The 26,688-nt window shown below is 44.9% G+C and overlaps 1 protein-coding gene across 5 annotated transcripts in view; it reads right to left on the bottom strand.

Annotated features, from left to right (window-relative positions):
• The window catches only part of Arhgap26 (Rho GTPase activating protein 26), a 386,814-nt gene that overhangs the window by 243,737 nt on the left and 116,389 nt on the right, over positions 1-26,688 (bottom strand). For all 5 annotated transcript variants that reach the window (XM_021150730.3, XM_085833661.1, XM_021150728.3 and 2 more), the window contains exons 5-10: positions 26,102-26,203; positions 24,809-24,919; positions 16,453-16,557; positions 14,839-14,968; positions 9,960-10,060; positions 4,833-4,927 (exon numbers count right to left, since the gene is read on the bottom strand). In XM_021150730.3, coding sequence (XP_021006389.1) covers positions 4,833-4,927; positions 9,960-10,060; positions 14,839-14,968; positions 16,453-16,557; positions 24,809-24,919; positions 26,102-26,203 — 644 coding nt within the window. The remainder of the gene's footprint in view (positions 1-4,832; positions 4,928-9,959; positions 10,061-14,838; positions 14,969-16,452; positions 16,558-24,808; positions 24,920-26,101; positions 26,204-26,688) is intronic.

The following is a 26,688-nucleotide window of genomic DNA, read 5'->3' as shown; positions in this document are numbered from 1 at the left end:
AGTACTACTGTCCCTATGGCTAGTAAGAGGCAAGTCCTCCAGTCAAACCTAGGGCTCCCTCTATCTTTTATTTAGCCTACAATTTGCAACCTTCTGTGAAAATACAACTTGGAAAGATGCTTGCTGGCTGACTGGAGGGTACTGATGGTTTGTTTGTTTTGGTTTTTTTTTTTTTTAAATTCAGATCTTCCATAAATGTCTAGCTTCTGCTATTCTGGCTTCAACTATCCTACCATATCTCTACACAAAAGCAAATTATGTGTGTACTTGCTTGAGCTTTAATTTAATTAACACCTAACTAATGTTCTCTAAGATTCATCACCAAACTCCCAAAGGAAAAATAAATAAATAATGCACTTTCAAAAGTGTCTTCACCGTAAAAAGTTTAAATTGAGCAATCACATACACATAGTACCATATTCAAGGCTACGAGAAATTATGGTTGAAATTACGGTTCTTTTTCTGCCTCTAAAAGCAAATCATCTGAGATAAACAGAATTAAACAGAAGTACCCAAGACATTCCAAACTGAACAGGTAGCCAACCAATACAAAGAAACTATGGTGCCCGGCCACTGCAGGGTACTTGCGGGGAAGGCAGGGACAGAATGGGCAGAGTGTGTGTTAGGGAACACTGAGGAAGGTTCAGGAAAGCTAGCTCCCTACTGCGAGCGCAGCATTTGCAGGAGGACTTCAGAATTACCCAAAGAACCAGGTGAGGCTTTGACAGAAGAAAAACCAACAGATTGGTAAAGCTTCCTACGTGTGACATCTGTCAGAAGAGTCTAGGCTGCGCCTGGGGTGCAGGCCTGTAGTCTCATGTACTTGGGAGGCTGAGACAGAAGTTCAAGGGTATAGGTGTCTCTGTGCCACCTGTGGTCCCCAGTTCCCTGTCCCCCATGTCATTCCCTACCACCGCCATCTAGTGATCTGTCTTTGCCACACTTCTGCATTTGGCAGCGCTGGAAAGAAGCTTTTAACAGAGTTTCTGTTGGAGTCAGCTAGTCTTTAAAAAAAAAATAAAAAACTAAAGCACTCTAATTGTTTCCTTTCCCCAAGTATAAACATTACCCCCCCACCCCCACCCCTGACTCAGTGAATCAAAAGAACCGTTTAGTTTCTATTTCTATTATTTCCCATATGGTCTAGTGGCCGCTCCTGGAGAACATTAGGGAGAAAATCTATGTGTCACTTACATCTGTGAGACATTTCTTTAAAACAAACTAATCCAAAAGATGCTGGCAAGTGACTCCCCCATGATTCTTCAGCGTAAGTAAACATTTTCCCTACATTTGCTCACTAATTTCCATGAGATAGTTCATGATGGAGCTAATTATTCAAGTGACTGAACACAGACGCTGGTTAGTATTCATGATCCACATATGACTACCAAGAAAGGCTGCTCTTCCATGACGCCCACTTTTAACCCAAACATCACTCGAAAGAGCTGACCCACTTCAAGGGGGAAAAAAAGTTAAATCCAGTCAATTAACCCATGTAAAATATAAACTTTCAAAAGCTAGGTCCATAGCATGATGATACAAAAACCACAAATAGGTAATGTTTGCTTTTTTTAAGCTACGAAACCGAAGCTACTAATGAAGAAAGGGGGGCAGGAGAGGAGAAGGAGGGATGGGAAAAGGAGAGGGGAGGGTTGGATGGAAGGAAGCAGCAGAAAAGATAAGGCAGCTGACGCAAATGGTCTATTTCATGAAGTAGGGGTTCAGGGGGTGCATAATGGCCACCATTTAAAAAGCCTTGGTGGGATGTCCTTCCACCTCGCTGACAGGTCCTCCCTGCTCAATACTACACCAGCTCCCTGCACCTCAATAATGAAGTACCACACAGGAGGAAGGCAGGGTGTTTGGAAAGTTGATTCCTCCTGAAGTCCACGGAATCTGCTTCATGCCTTCCTCCCCGTCTGGTGGATTGCTAGCAGCCTGGTGTTTCTTCACTTGAATCCCATTCTCTCCCTGTTCTCTGTCTTCGGGTTCATGGGGCATTTCTCTACGCGTGTGCCTGCTTCTGGATCTGTAACTCCCTGTTACCTAGGATGCCAGCTATGGTGAATCAGGGCCTGTCTTCATTTCTTCTCCTGTAATTGTGAAAAAATGCCCTGAACAGAACCAACTTAGGGGAGACAGGATTTGTTTTAGCTTATAGCTTCAGGTTACATCCCATAGTTGTGGGGAAGTCATGGCTCTAGCTGCTCAAGACAAACTTACTACATTGCATCCAGGGTGTAGAAGCCAAGAGCACTGTGCACATGCATGCTTAGCTCAGCTCACTGTGTCTGTTCTTTATACAGCCAAGGATCCAAATCCACTTTTAGGTTTTGTCTTCTCACATCAATTAACATCATCAAGACAGCCCCCCACAGACATGTTCATAAACCAACCTAATCTAGACCATACCCCTCAATGACACTTTCTTTCAGATGATTCTAAAATGTGTCAAGCTGACAGTTACAACTAACCATTAATATCACATATTACAGAGTCAGGATATTTCACACCATATTTTCATAGTCTAAACAATATAAATCACACTTGCATCTTGATAAATTACCACATTAGCAGCTCCTATATAACTTATTATATAGTAGTTTATCTAATCTTCCTATAACACACTCTGGGAACATTTCAGCCCTTCTGTCAGTTCCTCTTTTGCATTCATTTCCTAGGTGCCTCCGAGACACAGCAAGCAAGACAGAGCACTCTGGGGGAGGCAGAGTCTAGAAAACCAGATTCTAGCACCGGCAGCCCCTCCCTGCTGATGGGCACTGGTGAAAGCATGGGGTGGGAACCCTCAGAGAAAGGATTACAGTAAAGCTCTCCAGGCAGGTGCCACTTAGCACACAGAAATACCTTTTATTTCTTATCCAATGTCAGGTCTCAGGCTGTCCAAATATCCAGAAAGGAGCTCAGCCGAGACTATAGGAGGATTTCTGGTAGTTAGATAAGAGCCAGCATTCCTCAGGAACTTGTAAAACCAGTTCCCATGTGCCAAGAGGCTTCATTTCACCTTACCTCTAGCAGAAAGGACAAATCAAAGGACACAGCCTATGGCTGGGTATCAAAGCCCATCCAGTAGGGGGTGGGGGTGGGGTCCCTTAGTATCACAGGTACCTGTTATACATTTTAAAGCTCCTATCCCAGTCTCCTTCCTGCTATTCCTGCTACTCACCCTCCTTAGAAACCACTATTCTCTCTCTGTGCATCTATCTGTCTGTGTGTCTGTCTCCCCCAACCCCCACTGCTCTCACTATGCACTATTCTCTATGTCTTCCTATCTTATTAGCCACATTATTTTCTCCACTTCCCTAGCCCTGGCCATGTCCAACCTGCTGGCTATGCTCAGTCTACTTTTTCTCTCTGCTCTGGACTCTTCTAGAAGTCTCTGGCCATTCTCTCTATAGGCATACAATAAAAATCTTCCTTAATAATGGAGGGGTCATGTTGACAGTTGCTTTACTGCCCCACCTCACACTCTGTGGGTATGTGAGCAGTCTATAATACACCAGAGTCACACAAAAGGGGCGACAAGCAATGCTGAGCTCTGTGGCCCAATCCATGAGGTCCCCTGGGAACACTGAAAGGAAAGGCTGAGTCACCCTCCTACCAATCCACCTGCTCCTCAGTGGAGACTCTACAGTCTCCTTCTGGATCCTCCCAACGCCATCTGTATGAAGCCGCTGAGGAGTGTGACAGAAAAGGACTGCCCCAGGTTTATTCCGCATGCTGAGTATGAAACACTTACTCTTGGCTCAGAATGTGAGCCTGCAGAGCCTCTCCCCTCCCTTTTCTATTTTGGAAGCATGGTCTTACTAACAACCCAGTCTGGTCTTGAGTTCCTGGGCTCAAGAGATCCTCCTGGCTTCATCTTCTGAAGAGGTGGGCATCCCCATGCCTGGCTTGCAAAGGGTTCTTGGATGTGTTATCAAGAGTTGACATCTGAGAGGATTTTAACTGTCCCTAAAGTAACTCCCAGGCAATCTTCTGAAGACATGGAAAACACAGGAGGTCCAGAAAGCACCATAGAGCTTTTTTATTTGGTTGGTTTGGTTTGGTTTGGTTTTAGTTTTGGTTTTTGGTTTTCTTGTTTTGTTTTTTAATTAGGAAAGAGACTTCCTGGCATTGTGTGGGCCTTGCAGTGAGATTTAAGGGCCCCGGTGCCAAGGCTGCTGACTTGGAACAGGCAGCTCAGATAAGCTCCACATACGGATTCCACTGAAAGAACCCACTGCCGTGGAAAGTGTCTCAAAGAACTGCAATCCTGTTGAACAAGCCTAGTACCATGTGTGCATTTGAGTGAGAGGTTGAACCATAGATGTTAAAGAAGACACATAAGCTCACTGTCTGTCTGTCTGTCTATTTATCTATCTATTGGCTGATTAAGGAAGTGACTTGGTGTATTTTCTGGGTATAAACAAAAATTAACTATAAGCCTTAAAAAGTTATTTGAGTAAAACTTCTATTCCCAATTCTTATTTGTTATATTAATTTTTTAAAGGAAAAAACAACCAAACACCTGATATCATCATGTTGAACAGACTATTTTCTTTAAATATCTATCCCACCTCCCGGAGACATAGCACACATTCCTGAGCATGGAAGACTAGCATTAAAGTAAAACCAAACAAACCTGGTGATTCAGACGTGAACTAAACAACGGGAGGCTGCACTGACCTTCCGCAATGACCTAGCATCCAGTTCCAACTGGACACTGAAGAGTGGGCTGGGGGCAGGGGTACAAACAGTGAACCTTAAGGGAAAGGAAAGAAATCCAAATACACTAATAATCTGTTCCTGAAAAGGTTGCCTAAGCCTCTCACCTGTCTACTGCTTCCACATCAAAGCAGAATCTCTTCTCGATGGAGTCTGTCTTTCGCCGTGTGCAGGATTTGAGGGTAACGGACTCGTCTTCTCCCTGGTGGGAACACACAGACTGTCAAGGTGAGGCCAGCAGGCAGGTCTGCGGGACTCTGGGACGAGCATGGCATATCGACAGAATGACACTTCCAACTCTCCAATCTGTGGGTTCACAACCTACAGAGAGGGAATGCTGACCATTGAGCGTCTCAAGCAAGCATCTCTACAGCTAAGACCTGGAGCCCTAGGACGTAGTCACACAGGTAGAGGATGGGTGCTGCTACATTACACAGTGCACATCTAGTACTACTATTTCAATCAGGTTTGATTTGCAGAGGTGACAAGAGATGAAGACCACAGTCCCCTCCTAACTGACTGTGATCCCTGGTTAGTCATCATTTCTTCAAGAAACAGGTCAAGATCCGTAAGAAGTGCTCAGGTGGCGCCAAGTACCTCTCCGTCCCACTGGTACCAACCATAGCAAAAGCAGTCTGCTACGGAAGACACGGAATAAAACAACGTCTTCCCATCGAGTCTGATGGGAGGTTCACAAGGCAGCAAGCACCCTAAGGTCAGAGGCTTGTGGTCTTTGCTTACTACTCTTGTATCTTCTGAGTCCTCCTAGGTCCTGGACAGAAGAGTTGTTCAACCTATATCGGCCTTGTTGACGAATAAGATGTGATAAACTGCATATGTTTAATGTGTACAACTTGTTACTGTGACATCTGTAGATAGCCATAAAGCTATTGATGAATCTGAGATAAACTCCCACCCCTGCCTGCCAAACACACCCTGTGGTGACCCACCCACCTTCTAGATCACCTCCAAGAAACCATTGGGTCTGTCTGCTTTCTGCTCCTATGGGTTTGTTTGCATTCTATAACATTATGCAAATGCAGACGCAGAGTAAGTATCTGGGTCGTTCATTAAGCATGAGTATTCTGTGGCTCGTCCATGCTGTGCATATCGAGAGTTGGGTTTTTACTACTCGGTAGTGTGTCACTATGTGAGTAGAATGTGACAATCTCACAGAACTCACGGACTGTCCAGAAACACAGCAAGAGCTCACTGCAACTTCTTCCTGTCACTACAAATCTATTAATGTTTCTGTTTCTCCCATTTTTTTTTCTGAAAAGGGTAAAATTAACAAATTCACCTGCCTTGCCAACATCAGATGAAGTGTAACTTCAGAGGGTGGAGGTAACCACCCACTAAAATCGGCAAAGCAGACAAGCACAGGCCTAGGAAGAAAGCATTTTTGTTCATATGCTTTATGTCTATGCCTACTTACTAGAGAGCAAAGATTAGTTTCTCAGATTGAGACCTGATCTTTACCCACTCTGTAAGATGCAAAAGTGTGTTAAATCAACGCTGCACAAGGTTGCCTAGCAAACCCAGCTCTTTGTGAAGCCAAGACAGGAGTCTCCTCAGCTCATGGCCAGTCTGGGCTACATGAGTTCAAGGTCAGTCCGGACAACTTAGCAAAATCTACCTCAGAAGACAGGGGCTGAAGATCTATCTCTGCAATCAAGTCTTCACCTGGTATATGGGAGACCTTAGATTAGAGACCCAGCGTCACACAGCGGACACTGTTTTAGACTAAGGTCCTACATTGGACCTGAAAAGAAAATTAGACTAAAATTCAACCTGGAGTCACCCAAGCAAATATTCTCCATCATGAAACTAAGCTGTTTATCTCCCAGGAAACCAGAAATGAGAGAGAACAGTCCAATTGCTCAAACGGGTTTACTTCAATTAGCAAGGAAAACGGAAGTTTTCTCTGCCTTGATTATTCCACAGATGCACACACATGGAGTAACCTAAATTACCTAGTGTTAATCAACTGGATATTTCCCACTGAATAGTCTCCTGTACCTACTTTATAAAATAAATAAGTTTCATGTTATCATTGTTTGCAATTTTGGGGGATCAAACTTGCAGCTTCTTACATTCTAGGCAAGAGCTCTTCACTGAGTTGTACTCCCAAACCAAAGAAATCACTTTGAAATCACCAATTATTCTGTGCTGTTTCTGAATTCTTAAGCCTTCCTCTGCCTTAAAACTAATGTCTGCTGCTTGCCTTACCACGACACTTGTTTAGGTCTATGAAATGGTGATGCCTAATTCTAGAACTGAAAATACAGTCATTAACCTCTTTCAACTCCGTGCTTCCAGCTCTGTCCTTTGATGAGTGTACTCACCCAAATGTAAGAAATTTGACCTTGGTGATGTTCAACTACAGTTCAAATTCAATAGCTGTGGGCCAGCTTCTATTATGAAGGCTTAGAGTAAGGACCATGAAAAAAGAGTAGGTAACGGAGATCTATTAAGTCCCATCAGGCATTAGCACAAAGGGCGGACAGAGGGAAGGAAGTATAGCCAGAAGCCCATGGTAAGAGGCAAAAGAAGAGAGGAGGAGGCTGAGGAGAGCCATCAAGGCTGGAATATAGTCTTCATTCCGTAAGGATCAGGAGAGTAATAAAGGGTAGCCAGGGACAAGGACAAAGCCTGGTCTAACTACTGCAGGCTTCAGGGGCTGCCTCTCTTGGAGGGTGGGATTCAAAGACATTCTTAACCATACACGAGGTCTGGTCTCAAGAGGATGGAGCAAATCTGCTCAGAAAATCAACCCAAAGGCTGGCGGTAGAAAGGAGTGTAGGCACTTTGAAAGGAAAACAATCTAAATGAAAGGTGACATGCCCAAACTGCTAGCACTTCACCTCCAGACCCCTAGACAGTTGTGCTCCCATTTCCTCTACTGGACAACTTAGGTCACAGTGGCATCAGAAAAAGATCTGGCTTCAGAAGCAAGACTTTCTAACTGCAGACTGGGAGGTTAGTCTACTCACTCTGGAACTCAACGGGTATACATTTAGAAGTAAACTGATCTCTCTGATCCTCAGTTTCTCCCTTTGTGAGAAGGGGGAAAGCTCAATCAAATAGCACAACAAAAGACGATCAAGAACACAGACCACTATGAAATGGAGCATAAATACAGCCAGTTAGGGTTAGGAGGATGGCTTGTTACAGTGGCAAGTTCCTAAGCGGACCTTCTCAGGCCCTACCCCACACTGACAACCCACCGGGGTGCTCTATGGGATCTCACAGAAGTCCTTAGATACCCAACACTGACCACTGTATATAGCCTCACCCTTCACTGAGATAGGAACTGTGAGGTGCAACTGAGTTCTTTAAACTCTTGGAAACATGAAAGATGTGAGTCCTGAAGCCAACCCTGTGGACGAGAATGAGCCAGTCAGCTGGTTTCTGGAAGGAGTAACAGATAGGAAAGGACCGAGACCATGACTGAACAAAGCAGGCTTGCTTCTATGAAAACCAGGGGACACCTAGTGACTTAGGTATAATTTTTAATACTCTCTTCTATCTCTGTCTGCTAACATGTGTGTCTTCCTGAGATAATTTGTAAGCCAACACCACCTCTGCCAAAATAATAATAATAATAATAATAATAGAAAAATAAAGGGCTGTCTTACTGCCTGGATATAAGGAATGAACAGAGATGTTGATAAAACTCTTTATTGTCACTGAAGTAAAAGAAGCAGATCCAGGAAGAAAAGCTGGGAGCTGAAGAGAGCAAAAGGCACACAGCGCAGCACAGCGCAGCACAGTACAGCACAGCACTGTCCAGTGCTAGCCCAGGCATGTCTAGTTTCCAAATCTGTGCTCTTTCCACTTCTTCACTTGAATGCCCTCCAAACAATAACTCAACCTGGTACACAAAAATGTCCATAGAAGGCCAGACGAGGAGGGCTAGCAAAGTGCTAACTTACCAATATATTAGACACAACTGAAACAAAAAACAACTTAAACCAAAGATAGAACCAGATAAATTATTCAAAATGGATTCCAGATATTCAAAAAGATTAAAAGCATACAGGCTGAGAATAGAGGCAGAACCACTGTGGTTGGAGACCAGCCTGACTACACATGAGTTCGAAGCCAGCCTAGGCTACAAAGTGAGACTGTCTTACAAAAATGGACGGGCAGAAGAGGAAAACCAAAAATATTCTTATTAAAACAGTTAAGTATACTCACAAGGAAATAATAGCAAAAATTAGGGAGAGGTAAAATTCAAAGTTAGTAACTAAAGATATTTTTCCAGGTCTGAATTAAAGTAAAACCATAAATCCAAGGTGAACAAAAACTTCCAAGCAATCAGCTTAATAAAACAAAACAAAACAAAACAAAACAAAACAAAACCTCCATCCTAGGACATGAAGAAATATAGAGTACAAAGGAGAGGCTGGGTAGGAAGACAGCCCAGAGGAGACACCGATCATCTCTATACTGAGAACCCAGCAGAGACAACTGTCCGACATAGGCAAGAGGCAGTAGAGTTCTTCTATAAAGGGAAGCACCCTGGAGAATACAGGGAGCCACCAACAGCTTGCCAGGGAGCCTGCTGTAACCTGCTCTAACCTGGCAGTCTCTTCGAAAACACAGTCACTGAGTATCTTCTGTCCCACAATGTCCAAGACCACAGAAAGAAGAGGGGCGGGTGGAGGAATAGAGAGAAGGTTAGAGGAGGAAGGAGCCATGTCTGGCCAGCCTTAAACTCTCAGGTCCACAGTTTCCATCCTCACTGCTGTTAGACTGAACTAAGCTTCAGCCTCCTACCCATCAGATGGTCCCCGAGTTCCTGATCCACAAAGGCTATGCACAACTATTAAGGTAGCTGCTAGGATTTTGAAAGCTGCAAAGGGTAGAGGTAATTTGATAACACAGAAATAACTAATTTTTCTAAACTGTCCACTGGCAACTCCAGGGATCCAGCAGAAGAGGCATAAATCAGTCCCACAGAAGGTCGTCAATCAGCCAGGACTTTCTAGTAAGTCATTGCTGTGCAACACATTTAATAATGTGTACATGGAAAATAAAAGACTCTTAATTACAGCTACGTAAGTAAGCTAACAATGATTATTCTAGCCATTTTCAGGGCAAGAGGCCTCCTGGAATTACTGCACAGAATTTAAGAGTCTTACAGTGAAATGCTGGACTCTTAGCCATGTACCACGATTGTTATCTGCTCACTGAGCAAACCAAGCAAGACATTTTCACGGTGCACTCACCCCCTTTCCTCCTGACTTTTGGTCGAATGGAACCATGGTGATTTGTTTGGAATCCCGTTGGTACGTACAGTAGTGCTTCACCCAGGAAGTTCCAAAGTGACCTGCAAGGGAACATTGCCTATTAGCCATCTATACACATCCACACACATCTACACACATCAATGGCCATATCACAGAGATGGGCCGCAATGCTCAGCCATAACGCTTTCGTCCACCCTAATGCATTTTGGGGGTGAGGGGCCTGGGGGTGGGGTGATACACAACTACACTGAAACAGAGAAATCTGATCCCAAGACTGAAAGTGAAACCAAAATAATGCTTTCCCCACACAGATAGGACCCCAAACTCCCAATAACGCTATCCAGTGGGTCTTCAAATACAGGGGAAGTATGGGTTCCCTGGGAAAATGGAGTCACATTCCCACCATTAGTCTCCATTTGAAGTTTCCATTTTCTTCCCTGACTGAGGTGACTGAGGAAAGAGCACGGAAATGCTCTTCCAAGTGTCAATCACCATTTTCGTCATACCTCCCACACAGCTGCCCAGTGCCTAACCTCAGGGGTTCTGACCTACATCCAAACCCCTAATTTTTACTTCAGCAGAACTCAAAAAGATCTGAATAGCAGACATGGTAACCTCAGAGACACCAGAGATGCAGACTGGAAGTGACTAAACAGCAGCTGAATGCAATCTGTCTCAAAATTCTCCCTCAGGAAAGAGGACAACATCACAGTACCAAGGCCCACCAAAGTCTCTGACTATACCCAGTGCCTGGCCAGTTCCTTTATTTTCAAGAACAAGATGCTATTAGAAGATGAAGACATCTTTGACCTACCAGGACTTCAATCAATACTGGTTTTAGATGTTCACAGAGATCACACAATAGAAATGATCAAAACTCTGTTTGTTGTATATCAACAGTTGAAAATATTAAAATCATGTTCAACAAACATTGTGGAAATATTATTGATAATTTTCCTCACTGTGCTTGAAATTAGCATTTTCTTAATGTTTACCTTCAATGAGCTTTTGCTATTTTAAAATTTTTAAAATATACTTACTGATAAAATAATTTCTCTCCTAGAAACACTGATAATCTTTTTTAAGTAAACTGATTGTTAGACAATATACACAGATATATAATATGTTTTAAATAGCCTCTCTATGTCAGGTGATATCATATAAGGGCTTTTGAATATATATTTTTGGGGGTGGTGGTTTTGAGACAGGGTTTCTCTGTGTAGCCCTGGCTGTCCTGGAACTCACTTTGTAGACCAGGCTGGCCTCAAACTCAGAAATCTGCCTGCCTCTGTCTCCCGAGTGCTGGGATTAAAGGTGTGCACCACCACCGCCCAGCTGAATATATTTCTTAATGATTCATTTTAAATATTTTTTGCTCTTTTACTATGCTTAACTCCCAAAGAATATTTTGTATGTTTTGAAGCAATTTAGGACTCAACACTAGATATAGGATCCTCAGTTACAGATAATACTAAATATTCATTAATGATATTTTTAGGATATGAAAGGATATGAATATGAAAGTTGAACAAATTTTTATGTATTATTTGATTCTCAAAATATTCAAATTATTAATATGTTTGATGTATAAAGCGAATTTAAATAATAAAAATTTTAAGAAAAAAAGAGGCAAACTCTCCTAGAGTTTTTAAGTAAATTAAAAAAAATTGATCAAAATTAACAATGGCCTGTAAATAGAGCAAGCAGTCACTTAACAGTTACTAATGGTTTCACGTGACTGCCAAATTCCAAGTATTGGATTCCATTTAATAACCTGGAAAAGCAACCTAGGGGCCGAAGAGACAGAGGAGGTAAGCATGCAAGCATGCAGACCTGAGTCAGATCCCAGAAACCTGCATTAAAGAGTAATTCATTAAAAATTCATTAAAAAAAAAAAAGCCAGGTTTAGTGGGGCACAGTTGGAAAGGTAGAGACAGACAGATCCCTGGGGCTTGTTAGCCAGTCTGCTGAGCCTACTCAGTGAACTTCAGGCCAACAAGAAAACCTCCAAAGAACTACAAGGTGAATGCTGTTATGGATAGCCCTGGTGGTGGTTGTATTTTTATGCTAACTCCACTTCCCCAAGAAGAGCAGCCTGAGACTGGGAGTGAATCAGTACTCAGGTGACTTCATGTAAACCTTCCCTAAGAATAAAGATTTCAAGGAACCAATCACTGGACGAGTAGGTAGGACTTCCGGATTGGAAAAAGGGACGGAGGAGAGAAGAGACTTGGCTGGCGTACAGGAGCGGACAGAGGCCCCTGGTTCAGGTGGCGGATCCACCAGGGTCCACTATCAGAGGATTGGTAACTTAAAATAGCTTACAACATTAGGATGTTAGCTGCTGTGCCCAACGATTGTGTTGCCTTTCAATTCTAAAGTAAGATTGTGTGCTGTTTCCCTTCACGAAGCGACTCAACTGAGTTCCAGAGAAAAAGTATGGTGGTGGGGTACCCCAGCCAGCCACAAGAGTTTGGAAGTGTGGAGGCTAACGTGGCAACAGCCCTCCATGGGAACTTAGCGAGCTGGGTGAAGAAATTTTGAAACTCTGAGACAGAAGGTCTGCTGGGCTGAGAACAGACTGGCCAGTCTGCCAGTGCCTTGCTGGCAGTAGTGTGGGTGCATTTTTAATATTTCACGCTACAGAATGTCACCTATGGACCACCACCTGAGGTTAATATCTGGCCACCACATGTATAGGCACACATAAATACTCATGAGATCATATATGCATATATACATACCCTGCCCCCCCCCACATACACACACACATACACACACAAAGCAATACATTAGCGTTTACATTGGGTCATTAAAGGCAATTTTAAAAATACCACGACGCAGGCGGATTTCTGAGTTCGAGGCCAGCCTGGTCTACAAAGTGAGTTCCAGGACAGCCAGGAGCCAGGGCTATACAGAGAAACCCTGTCTCGAAAAAAAAAAAAAGAAAAAAAGAAAAAAAGAAACCAAACATTCTCAGACTTGGGAAGTGCTTTGTCAAGGTAAAGTAATGTGACAGATTACAGCCTGTGACTGAAATGTGAATCTTACAATTTTATTGTCAGTGGAAAGATGGGGATGGACAGATGGACCGACATATGTGCAGATGAACAGATAAGAAAGATGGGGTGGGGAGAGAAATAATAAATGTGGCAACATGGGCTAAAATAGGAAAGCCCTATCACAGCATAGATCAGTCCAGGCAAGGATCAATAGACTACAACTCTGAGGAGGGACATGCGGCAAGGAGAACCATTTTTATATTATTGTAAGGTGACTCCCATAGAATGCTAGTTAGTTACAAAGGGAAAACAGTGGCCACACAGTGGAGAGGCTACACAATGTCTAGACTGGATGGTGGGGAAAAGGACCATCAGGGAGTGATGGGCACCATGGTGGAGCATTAGAGCGGAAGAGCTCAGGAAAGCCTTAGTGTTTGGGAGAGTGCTGTACATTCCACACCCACACACAGAAAGGAGGAGAAATGATCGCAGCAGCAAAGTGCCGAGGAGTTATATCGGTGGATCCATGCTTTCTTTACACCATTCTTGCAAGTTTTCTGTAAGCTGGAAATGATCATAAATAGTTCTAGAACTATACTGTATCCTAATGAAATGCCTGAAGATGTGCAGGAAAACCAAAAGATAGTTCTACCGAAAAGAAGCACATTAGTGTCAAAGGGTGTGTGCAATGTTTGAACAGAGTCGTGCAAAAGCGACTCTACATGCATGCGTGAAGAAGAGTAACAGCCTTTGTATTCCAGGGGCACAGTGAGAGTTTGCCTTTCTAAGGTACCTCCGAAAATGGGCAGTGGGAATGGAGTGAGGGAGTCCACCACAGGGCAAGGAGGGAATGAAATATACAAATGAAGTGACTTCTGCTTCCTATAAACTGCCTCGAGCTCACTGCTGAAAGAATAAAGAACAAAAAACCCTTATGGTAGTCAGTACTTCCACCCCCACTTCAGTCTCCACGGTCAGAAGGGAACAATGTTGAGCCTAAGCAATTATGTGTGAGCATTAGCACTAAGTAGATGATCACTAAAACAAAGTGTTTCTAGCCTACTCTACCTAGAGCTTTCAGGAGTGAATCCACTGCCTAAGAGAAAAACACAAAACCAGCACAGATCAGAAGTAATATATCCTGCTAAGATCATGTTGGGGAAAAGCTATGCATGGTGGCATGCAGGTAGATGGGTAACTATAGAACTCAGAAGGAGAACTCCGGATGATCGTGAGTTCAAGGTCAGCCCGGGCTACTTAGCAAGATCCTGTTAAGAAGGAGAGGTGTAGGCTACCATTAAAGAAAAAAAAAAAAATTTCATTACGTCATTCCTGACACCTGGAGGTGCTACCCTGGTTAGCATCCCTCTAAGCCTTCCGGAAGGCCTAAGGTATGAATTGTGAGTCCTTACTAAAACCTGAATTCGAGTAGCAGCCCCAGCACTTCTTCCCTTCACTATATTACAAGAAGATGGGTCTTCTTCCTGCCTCTCACTTCTGTTTTGACTTTGCACAAAACCAAAGTATTGGAGTGAGAGGAATTAAGAAGAAAAGAGCCCAAACCATGATTTCTCTGGATGGAAAGCAGAATCACCAAATACGAAGGCACTCGAGAAGGTGTGGTATGTAAGACAGAGCTCTCCACTGCCCATGCAGTCGGGGTGGGGTGCACAAGCACACTGAGGCACACAGGTTCAAAAGGAGAGTGATACTTGGAAGAAAACCCTAGCACAGAGGAAACAGAGCTTATCACTTGGAGGTGACAAAGACTGTGGACACAGATCTGCAGGCACCTCCTGAAGCAACGCCTGCCCAAGGCTGCGAGTGCAGCCCACCATGCCAGTCGGCACACTTACGCTTCTCCTGCACATACAGGTACCCTTCCATGGTGTACGGGCTGATGGTCTTGTGCTCCAGGGGATTTTCCTTCATCTTCTTCATCAGCGATTCCACTTCAGACCTGGTTCCTTCAAAGCGGTTTCTTGTCTGCAATGAAAGGAATTTTACTCAAATGATCAAATGAAGGAAAACTGAAATCTCGTAGTAATTCAGAAGATCAGCCTTAGATCGAAAATAAGGGGCACTGAATGGTCCAGGAAGTGGGCAAATAGTCACTTGCAAAAGTATACCTTTGGGGCCGGGCGTGCTGGCGCACACCTTTAATCCCAGCACTCGGGAGGCAGAGGCAGGCAGATTTCTGAGTTCAAGGCCAGCCTGGTCTACAAAGTGAATTCCAGGACATCCAGGGCTCTACAGAGAAACCCTGTCTCAAAAAAAAAAAAAAAAGTATACCTTTGGTTCCATACCCGAATGACTCAAACTCTAGCAATCACCAAGATCACTGAGGAAATTTAAGAAGAATGCAAACACCCAGCCTATCTCCTGAAGAGCACGTGGTGGCTCTTGGACCAGGAGAGGGCACTTTAAGCAAGCATTCCAGAACAGGTGGCCCACTCATTTCACATCTTTAGGATTATGGTCCTCACCATTCCAGTTGCAGAGAATGTAGCTGGTTCAGAGATCCACCCCCATGAAAGGGGTGCTTTTGGCTTTCTAGGTCTTTCCCCAGGCCCACTCAGAACCCCAGAGGCACAGCCTAAAGCCTTCAGGTGCATCTGCATCATGGACCGATGGCCCACCACACTCCATACTCAGCCACTGAGGCTCTGAGTTCCTTGCTGCCTGTGGGTCTCTGTTTCAAAGCCTGCCCTCAGAAGACCCCTAGGACTGGAGTGCAGCTTACCTAGCACGTATGGGAACTTGTGTTCATCCCCTGAATAAAAGGAGTGGGATTATGCTTCATAAAACCATTTCTGACATACTTCAACTTTTCTCTAAGTCAACAAAGAACCACATGAGCTCCAGACTTCTAAAAGCCATGAAGTAGAAGCCATGCAGAAATACCTGGATCTAATTCCTACACCAGAGTACCTTGAGACCTGTGATCAATCGCAAAGTTTGAGAAGAGAGCTTGCCTCATGACTTAGGGCCCAAACACTCTCATCAACTCTGCACCCAAAAGTCCCATGTTCAAGCCAGATAGGCAACTGCGTTTGTGGGCACTGACTTAGACACCTTATCAGTCTTGCCAAGAATGAGACAAGAACACATTATTTGAGCTTGAGGTCAACTCCCTTTCCTACTCCTGGACACTCACGTAAGGCCTAGGGTGGCCAGGCAGCTGCTTGCACAGAAAGCAGCTAGGCAGGGCTGGGCTGAACTGGGATTTCCACTCCCAAAGGAAATCCTGACAGTTCTATGAAAAATAACATAACCAGCAGCAACGCTTCCGGGAACAGAACTGCTGCTTAAACCTGGGCTAGCTTGCATTCTGGAAACGTCAGATCCCCACTGTCCTCTGAACCCAGCCAGGACCCCACCGTACACACCTCGTGCCAATGCCAACAGAGGAAGCTCTGCGGCAAACACACCCTCTCCTGCTTCCCTCTTCTGCCCCTGCCCCCACTCACATTTTGTATGCTGATGGTCAACTGTGTCTTAAAGTCACCAAAATCCTTGGCCAGCTCATAACCATGGTGATAGAAAGTGAAGAGTCCTTGCAGGAAGGCCAGCAGCTGCAGAGAGGAAAAAGGCAGAGGTCACAGAGGCCGGACGAGAGGAGAAGGATCTGGGTTTCCAAGGCTGTCTGGGAGGTCCAGAACAGGCAATATTAATAACACACACACTGGGCAGCTCTGTGGGAAGGATACTGCCCTCCCCTGCTGCGTCACTGAGTGCTCACACCACTTTAAGCACTAACAGGACCCACCTTAATAGCGAGGAGGCACCTCAGAGACTAGTAACTTCCTCCCTAACTCACAGTGAGTGTCAACAGGGATTGGAACTCTGTTCTCCTTGGTACCAATGCTTACCACTGCCTAAGAGCATCACCTCTTAGGAACTAAAGGCTGGAGCTGTACCTTGGCTGCCTTCTAGAACATGAATAACATCAGGTTATCACATGCCGTCAGAACGTGATAAGGAAGCTGGTGTGCTCTGAGCCTGTAACCTAATGAGCAAAGTCAAATCACAGAAAATCGCCCAGGACAGGCTTCGTTCGGGTAAGGGGCAGTTCTGTGTGCTTTCTTCAACTTCCCCACAGTAAACAGTAAGAACCCCTCTATGACATGACTATACACCTCCCTGGCTTATGCCATCCTGGGTGCCTTGACTCTCATTTAAACCCCCTGTACTGGCTAGTTTTGTGTCAACCTGACACAGCTGGAGTTATCACAGAGAAAGGACCTTCAGTTGAGGAAATGCCTCCATGAGATCCAACTTTAAGGCATTTTCTCAATTAGTGATCAAGGGGGAAAGGCCCCTTGTAGGTGGGACCATCTCTGGGCTGGTAGTCTTGGTTCTATAAGAGAGCAGGCTGAGCGAGCGAGGGGAAGCAAGCCAGTAAAGAACATCCCTCCATGGTCTCTGCATCAGCTCCTGCTTTCTGACCTGCTTGAGTTCCAGTCCTGACTTCCTTGGTGATGAACAGCAGTATGGAAGTGTAAGCTGAATAAATCCTTTCCTCCCCAACTTGCTTCTTGGTCATGATGTTTGTGCAGGAATAGAAACCCTGACTAAGACACTCCCTAAGGCTAATAACGGGTGAGCATGCTCGTGATCTCGTCTCCCTCATGCTGAGTGGTGAAAACACCTGCTCACCAAAGTTCTCACACAATTTTTCATATCCTCAACAACCTTCCAAGGTACAGCAACCAGAAGTGTGTACTTTTTCACAGAGCTGACACATGACCCTCCAGGCTCTTACCACGTCCTCGCCAGACTGCCTGCTTTCACAGTTTTGACATGGAGAAGGGTAGAACAGGGCTGGGAAGGACCTGCGCTCTTTGCGATCACAGCTGTTTTGGCTGCTATGGGCACACCTGGGTGTGTTGACCTCCAGACCCCCGCCACACCCATTAGTCAGAAATGCGTCTGTTGTCATCTGTGCTGTTCTAGGTACACAGCTGTACATATTTTCCCCCACACCACTTTTCGGAGAGGCAGTTCTCTGGAGGCCTGGGAAGGGACTGCATTCACCCTGTGCTCTGTGCACCTGCTCCTGGCAGGAGCGATTCACACTGGAGAGGGAGTGTTAGCTTCAGGATGAACTGCATGCCCAGCCCAGCCAATCAAAGAACTTTATGCCAGTGTGGCCACAATGGCAGGAGTGAATACATTCTAGGAATTGTCGCTTGCACCCCTGCCTTTGGCTACCAGACGACTGGAACAGATTTCCTCAGGATCTCAAGTCAGGAGAAGGAAAGCGTATCTCTGAAACCTGGGGCTGGACAGAGGACAAACCTCTTTCACACAGTCCCGACAACCCATCCAATCTCAGGACAGACTGGAGCTGAGGCAGTTATGGGCGGGATTGCACCTTGACCAGAAATACTTAGTTATGCATACCTCTTACCTTCTATTTAAACCTAAACCTTGTCTCAGGGGCTCAAAGACGGACGTGGGGAGGCAGGTTCACTGGAACTGTTATTTGTTCCTTTCGAAATGACCTCTGCTTTAACTGGCATACTAAGGATGGGTGAGCAAACCTACATGGACAATAAGACCTAGGCTCTGTGACCTCAAGCTGTACTACAGAGCAGTGATAAAAACTGCCTGGTACTGGTACAGCGAAGACAGGTAGGTCAATGGAACAGAATTGAAGACCCAGAAATGAATCCACACACCTATGGTCACTTGATCTTTGACAAGGGAGCTAAAACCATCCAGTGGAAAAAAAGACAGCATTTTCAACAAACGGTGCTGGCACAACTGGCGGTTATCATGTAGAAGAATGCGAATTGATCCATTCTTATCTCCTTATACAAAGCTCAAGTCTAAGTGGATCAAAGAATTCCACATAAAAGCAGAGACACTGGATTTGTGGAAAGATATTGAAGAGAGGCCCCTTGGTCTTGCAAACTTTATATGCCTCAGTATAGGGAAACGCCAGGGCCAAGAAGTAGGAGTGGGTGGGTAGGGGAGTGGGGGAGGGTGTTTGGGATAGCATTTGAAATGTAAATGAAGAAAATACCTAATAAACAAAAAAAAAACAGAGAAAGGAAGTTTAATAAAAATAATTCATTTCACATAAAAAAAAAAGCAGACACTGAAATTTATAGAGGAGAAAGTGGGGAAAAGCCTCAAAGATATGGGCACAGGGGAAAAATTCCTAAATAGAACAGCAATGGCTTGTGCTGTAAGATCAAGAATTGACAAATGGGACCTCATAAAATTGCAAAGCTTCTGTAAGGCAAAAGACACTGTCAATAAGACAAAAAGGCCACCAACAGATTGGGAAAGGATTTTTACCAATCCTAAGTCTGATAGGGGACTAATATCCAATATATACAAAGAGCTCAAGAAGCTGGACTCCAGAAATTCAAATAACCCCATTAAAAATGGGGTACAGAGCTAAACAAAGAATTCTCAACTGAGGAATACCGAAGGGCTGAGAAGCACCTGAAAAAATGTTCAACATCCTTAATTATCAGGGAAATACAAATCAAAACAACCTTGAGATTCTACCTCACACCAGTCAGAATGTCTAAGATCAAAAATTCAGGTGACAGCTGATGCTGTCAAGGATGTGGAGAAAGAGGAACACTCCTCCATTGCTGCTGGGATTGCAAGCTTGTACAACCACGCTGGAAGTCAGTCTGGTGGTTCCTCAGAAAACTGGACATTGTTCTACCGGAAGATCCAGCAATACCTCTCCTGGGCATATACCCAGAAGATGTTCCAACTGGTAATAAGGACACATGCTCCATTATGTTCATAGCAGCCTTACTTATAATAGCGAGAAGCTGGAAAGAACCCAGATGTCCCTCAACAGAGGAATGGATACAGAAAATATGGTACATTTACACAATGGAGTTCTATTCAGCTATTAAAAACAATCAATTTATGAAATTCTTGGGCAAATGGATATATCTGGAGGACATCATCCTTAGTGAGGTAACCCAATCACAAAAGAAGTCACTTGATATGCACTCACTGATAAGTGGATATTAGCCCAGAAACTTAGAATACCCAAGATACAATTTGCAAAACACAAGAAAATCAAGAAGAAGGAAGATCAACGTGTGGATACTTTATTCCTCCTTAGGATAGGGAACAAAATACCCGTGGAAGGAGTTACAGAGACAAAGTTTGGAGCTAAGTCGAAAGGATGGACCATCCAGAGACTACCCCACCCGGGAATCCATCCCATAATCAGCCACCAAACCCAGACACTATTGCATGCTCACAGTCATCTATTGGATGGAACACAGGGCCCCCAATGGAGGAGCTGGAGAAAGTACCCAAGGAGCTGAAGGGGTCTGCAACCCTATAGGTGGAACAACAATATGAACTAACCAGTACCTCCAGAGCTTGTGTCTCTAGCTGCATAGGTAGCAGAAGATGGCCTAGTTGGCCATCATTGGGAAGAAAGGCCTCTAGGTCTTGCAAACTTTACATGCCCCAGTACAGGGGAACGCCAGGGCCAAGAATTGTGAGTGGGTGGGTAGGGGAGCAGGGCAGGGGGAGGGTATAGAGAACTTTCAGGATAGCATTTGAAATGTAAATAAAGAAAATATTAAAAAAAAAAAACAACAACAACCTAGGCTCTGTCCCTAACAACTCCAGAAGTCATATTGAAATGGTAGTGTGACTTCCCACTGTTTTGTCCCTTTGTATTCTCATTGGAGGTCAAGGGGGAGGCATTGTTGGGTTCTCTGTCTGTAAAATATCTAGTGACACCTTAAGTCACATCAGTAACTAAGCATTAATGTCCTAGAGTACCAAAGGCCAGTACTGAACTCTTTCCTTCAGAGATGACGAGAGCTTCAAGACTTCCTCTCCATGACAGTTTCCTGAGCAGAAGGCACACATCCCTTTCCTTCCACACAACTCCAGAAATAGAGAAGATGGGCTCTGCTGATGCCTGGGTATCCACAGTGAAGGCTGCTCCTGCCTCTCCTTCCTCCCTGCAAGTACAGCTGAAAGGCTGGGCCCCACACTGCTCCCAAGCCCCAAGAGCCTGCTTTCTGTTTACATTTTTCATTGTTTTATTGTTTTATGTGTATAGATGTTTTGCCTGCAGGAATGTCTACTCAACATGTACGCACAGTACCTAGAGAGGCTAGAAGAGGTCATCAGATCTCCTGAAACCAGAATGATAGATGGCTGTGAGCCACTGTGTGGGTGCTGGAAGACGGAGCCTGGGTCCTCTAGAAGAGCAGCCAGTGCTCCCAGCACAGAACCATCTCTCGAGCCCTTAGCTCTGTAAGACTGATGTCCAAGATAAGCTACGGTCACTGCTGTGAGCTGAGCCTTCCCTTCACTGAAGGAAACAGGACCAGTCTTACTGAGTGTCTACACTTTCTCAAATAGCAGAACCTAGGCACAACCAAGTCCTGTTGAAGCAGAAGAGGGGTGGATTGCTAAGATTTTTATTGGTTTTCACTTCCGTTGGTCTTATTTTTATAGTAGATATTAAATAACTTACATAAAAATATAAAATAATAAATACAATATAAAAGTAATCTTCCTTGTGTGCTGTCATTTGGGCCCTCTCTTCTCCCCTCACAGCATTTTCCGCCTCCATCTTCCTGTATCCCTCTCCACAGGAGGCACAAGGACCAGATATGCCACCAAGAAATGCTTCCACCCTAACACAGGGAGGCATTTCTAAATCATGGAATGCCAAGGGTTGTGGGCAAGTCACTCAAGTTAGGAGAGGAAGAGAAAGACCCATTCCCCACAGGCTTCCACAGAAGCACGGCCCTCCCAACACCTCAGTCAGCCTTCCTCCATCCAGAACTTGTACAGAAAGGAAGCCCATTGGGAGTACTTTGTTACAGCAGCCCCAGCAAACCAGCATAGTTACCAAGAATAGAGAACAGCGAGCTGCCGAGGGAGGAAAAGCTGGCTTGGGTAAGCCACACAACTCGTTTCACCCATCTTCAGCAGGAAGGTGATAATGGTATGTATTAGTTCACAGGGATATTGGAAGTCAATCAGAGATGGGATGGGCTTGCCATACAGTGCAAAGGAGCTGTTCCATAAAGAGACACTCAGAATGTGTTAGAGGACACACTGCTATGAGGGGGGAAGCCCCCTATAGGAAGCAAGTGACAAGGGAAGAATGAAGCCTTACAATGGGATAAATAATGGGAAAGGAGAAGACGACACAGTGGTGCAAGCACTTGTGACACAACTCAGAGGTGGAGAGGCCAGTGGGACAACTTCTCGAGCGCTCTAACCAACCTTCAGGTGTGGAATCTCAAGGCACAGACAGAACACAGCTTCAGCTTCGTGACATCAGGTGTCTGCAACGTACATCTCTAGAACATGGGATGTCTCAACAAGAAGATACAGGCTTCATTCAGGCACACATACCAGATGGGTGGATGGAAGGAAGGACAAATGGAAGAGTGGGAAGGAGAAAGCCGGGGAGAAATGGACAAACAGACAGATGGATTAGATCTCAATAGTCCAACTTTCCTTCCTTGGAACTCACTGTATAACTGAGGGTGACTGTGAATTTCAAATCCTCTTGCCTCGAACTCCCAAGTGCTAGAACTGCAGATGTGTGCCACCACATCTGGCTTCTGCAGTGTTAGGGATCAAGTCCAGGCCCTTCTGTATTCTAGGCAATCACTTTTATCAACTGAGCTACATCCCCCACATCCTATGTTTGTTTTTCTATCTAAGGCCAATCATATACATATACCGGGACTTTGAATTATTTTCTAAGAAACAAGCTAACATGGTCAATATGTCTGTAGGTGAGCCCTCCAGGGAACCTAAATGCTCAGTGACTGACACCTGTGTACTCAGCAATCACTTTCAATGGATTCTTGTAGCGACTTTCCTGCCGGTAATCAGTCATATGCCATTTCACAGTGAGGAACCAAGCCATCCCAGCTCTCAAAGTGGCTTTCAACGTGTTAGAAATGCAATTGTCCTCTTCTATCCCAGTCTTAACACTGAAGGGCTGGGCCTGTAATCTGCATTTTAGTGAGCGTCCAGGGCAGGATGCTGTGCAATGCTATTGAAAATACATTGTACAAAAGGACAACATGAAATAAGTCTATGATTTTGCTTTTCTACCTTCATTGTATGACATCATTCTTAATACACCTGTGAGGGTGTGTACTGGTTTTATCCCTCTTGTCAAAGGAAGACACGTAGACACACTTAGATGTAATCCTGTGCAAGGTCTCGCCTAGTAAGAAGCAGAGCTGGAACTGCCTCTGCAAATGTTTTTGTTTTGTTTTGTTTTTAACAAAAATATAAGGATGGATGGTGATGAAGAGGAGGAGGGAGCAAAAGAAGAAGATAAGTTCAGCCAAAAGAAGCGGGCCAAGCCTATGCAGCCAGGTGACAAACGTGTGAGAAGTCAACACCTATCTTATGTGGGGGTTTGTGGCTGCCATTCAACCCGAACTAATAGGCATGATATTGGCTCAATGTGCCTACTCAAAAGATCAAACTCAAAAGTCAGATGGGCTGGCTGGAATAATAGTCACCAAAAATAAGCATATTTTGCTTAAGAACACTATTTCTTACTTTTAGAAAGGTCTTTTTTAAAAAGCTAATTTTTTAAAAACTCTTCATATAGGAATGCATTTTGACAAAGTTCAGTCTTCACCCCTCCCAACCTCTCTCCCCTGTCCCTTTCCCTATCTTTCTCCCAACTCCTCATGTCCGTCTGTCTGTCTGTCTCTGTTTCTCACATACACAGTCTTTCTCTCTGTCTCTCTGTCTCTCTCTCTCACACACACACATACACACAGTCTCTCTCTCTCTCTCTCTCTCTCTCTCTCTCTCTCTCACACACACACACACACACACACTCCCTACTGAGTCAGTCAGAGTTGTCCAGCATGGGCAATCTACCAGAGGCCTGACAAAGGTTGGCATGCTCTCCCCTGGTAACTGCTGACTGACTACCTGTGGTTTCCCACCTAGGACTGCGCCCTGCGAGGTCCCAGGCAGGGGTACCGATGAGCTTGACCTTCTGTGGGTTTTTGGTGGACAACCTGGAAAAGTAAGACCTTTAATGTATACAGACACCCTAAGCTTGAGTCTAAATCAGTGGCCGTATTGCGGCAGACAGCAGCAAAGCCCTGATGATTTTTAAGTGGCGGCTCTTGTTGGCCTGGGGTCTCCATGAAGTCTTCCTTATGTGGGACCCATGCTCAGGGCCCACTGTCGGCAAAGTGGCACCACAGCTGAATGAAACCATCATGATGATGGGACAACCTAAAGGTCACCCTCTTTCCACACAGCACTCTTTCATGCCCAGTGGGACAGTGGCCAAGTCTGAATTCCACCATGGTCCCTGAAGCGAATCTGTGCTGTTCTATTTGCTTATGGCAAATCTACTGTGAAAAATCACCTTATATCCAACCTGACTGGGTTAGAAGGGGCTCTGGAGTCAGGGGCAGGATGAGATCACTACAGTGTCCGTTCCACTGCTTCCTGCAGTTACCCCTACATCTGGATTATTGATGGAAGAGTGGGACAGAGCAGAACGGTGAGACGGCGATTATTTTCCAGCAGTGTGACAGGCATCCCCTGGACTCCCATTTGCACTTTCCCTCTGAAAACTAAATAGTCTGACAGTAGGTAGCCAGAGGCAAGGCAGATGCTGACTATACCATCTCCACCACTGAGCTGGGATGCTCCCATGCTGGGAAGAATTCAGGGAGCCAAAGTGACAGGGCTCTGGCCCTGAAATGAAGGCACAGCCCTGGGCTGGGCTGCTCAACCTCCTCCTGTGGGGTGCGCAGCATCGTTACCTGCTGGCTAGTTCAGATGAACAAAACAGCTACTCACAGGCTCTACAAACTCAAACATCTTTCTCTCTTGCACTTCCTGCACCTTAAAGACATACTCCAGGGATACTTCGTAGAAATGTTGCCGAACCAGGTCCACTTGGCTGTCTGCCTGCAAACGACAGAATTTAACAGGAAATCAAATCATTACCTAAGGAGTTCACTATGCCAGGAAATATATATAACACAGAGGTGAAGTTTTAAAATAAATCAAACAGCATGATACTGAAGACAAATGGTAAGCTACTGAACACTATGCCATATGAGAGAGAGAGTAAATATTAGTTGAAGAACAGATACTATTTTGAGTGCAAACTCCCTAGTCATTGAAGAACACACTGCTTTTTAAGATATCATCATTGTCCACTAGATGGCAGCATCATCCCACACTGCTGCCCGTTAACCACCACCGCCCCCCCCCACCCCACCCCCCCCACCCCCCGACTTAATGGACTCAAACAGGGAAAACGGAGGCAGCTCTGTGGATGCCAAGCTGAGTTTTCTTTCCAAATTAACTACTTTTTAAAAGAATTTTCAATGGTGTTCTTTTAAATTCAAATCCAAGAAACCCAGGAGCAAGCCAGAGAATTTTTTTTCCTTCTTTTTTATGGTGCATGGAGAGCGACCTATGGTCTTAATGTTTTGTAAGCTTACACTCCTAACCCTTAGTTTTTTGAGACAAGGTCCCTTCCTATGTAGCCCAGGATGGCCTTGAACTCATAATCCTCCTCCCTTGGCCTAGCAAGTGCTGGTATTACAGGTTTCTGCCATCATGCTCAGTCAAAGAAGATTTTCTTTAAAAAGATTAACAATGCTTAAAATACAAGTATGAGGCTAAAATAGTGTTAAAACTAAAAAAGAGAATAAGGTAAGTATCAAATACTGTATTGAAACAATAAAATGTGATTATTAAGGAAACGTAACCAGCGTGTTTCAGATGCCAGTCTTGTAAGTCACTGATACGAGGCAGGAGATCAAGATTGCCCTAGATGGGTGACAGTGCAGCCTTGAGTCCAAGGGCAAGAAAAGAGTAAGACAGATCCCAGCCTGAAAGGGAGAGGCACACTCAGAAACAGGCACAGCCACTCGGGAGACAGGGGGCAGCACTGAGCTCCTCTGCCACTGGCAGGTTAGAGAGCACAGAAGAGGGTGGGGCAAGGAGGGCGTGGCCCCGGAGGAGGCTTGGGCTAACTTCTCAGATCTCCAATCCAGGTACTGGCTCACAAATGACAATCAGCATGTACCCCAAGACCGTGCATAGCTGATACCATGCAGGAGCTCTGTGCTCCCTTACCTCCTGTAGCTGGGATTCCTTCTTTTTGGAAGACAAATTCAAATGTTTTTCTAAGGTGCCGCAATACTTCTCTGTCTCTTTGTCATACTTCTTTTTGGCTTCCTGGAGATGGGGGAGAAGGGGAGGAGAAAGAATAAGAGGTTACTGGAGTGAGGTGGCTGGATCCCTCGGGACCTCTGTGTGCTCCCTCTACCCACAGTGATGAGTGCTCCTCAGATGGACACCGAGGCAGGCAACTCCCAGACCAAAAGCAGAAGCATCCTTGCTGCCCACTGATGGGGCCTGTGATGACAACAGTGGGGGACGGACACCCAGGGAATGTAACCGGGTGGGCATAGGGCAGACTGGAGAGCAGGGACAGCATGGGACAAACCTGTTGTGGCTCACATAACCATGAGTCAAGGAAATGGGACATGGAAACTCTCTCCTTCTGTTGAGAAGTTTCTATTGGCTTAAATTATTGTCTAAAGATGAAAAATAATTTAATATACATGTCAACGTGTGTTCTCCCACCAAGCTCTTGAGTCACCAAGGTTCTATTTTTACTCCCTATTTTATAGGTAAGGAAACTCAGAAGGAAGCCAATT

Source organism: Mus caroli, unplaced genomic scaffold (assembly GCF_978045245.1).
Source record: "Mus caroli unplaced genomic scaffold, Mus_caroli_1 scaffold_19, whole genome shotgun sequence".
In the NCBI taxonomy this organism is placed as follows: domain Eukaryota; kingdom Metazoa; phylum Chordata; class Mammalia; order Rodentia; family Muridae; genus Mus; species Mus caroli.
The sequence above is the reverse complement of the archived record's forward strand: the minus strand, read 5'-3'. Positions and strand labels throughout refer to the sequence as shown.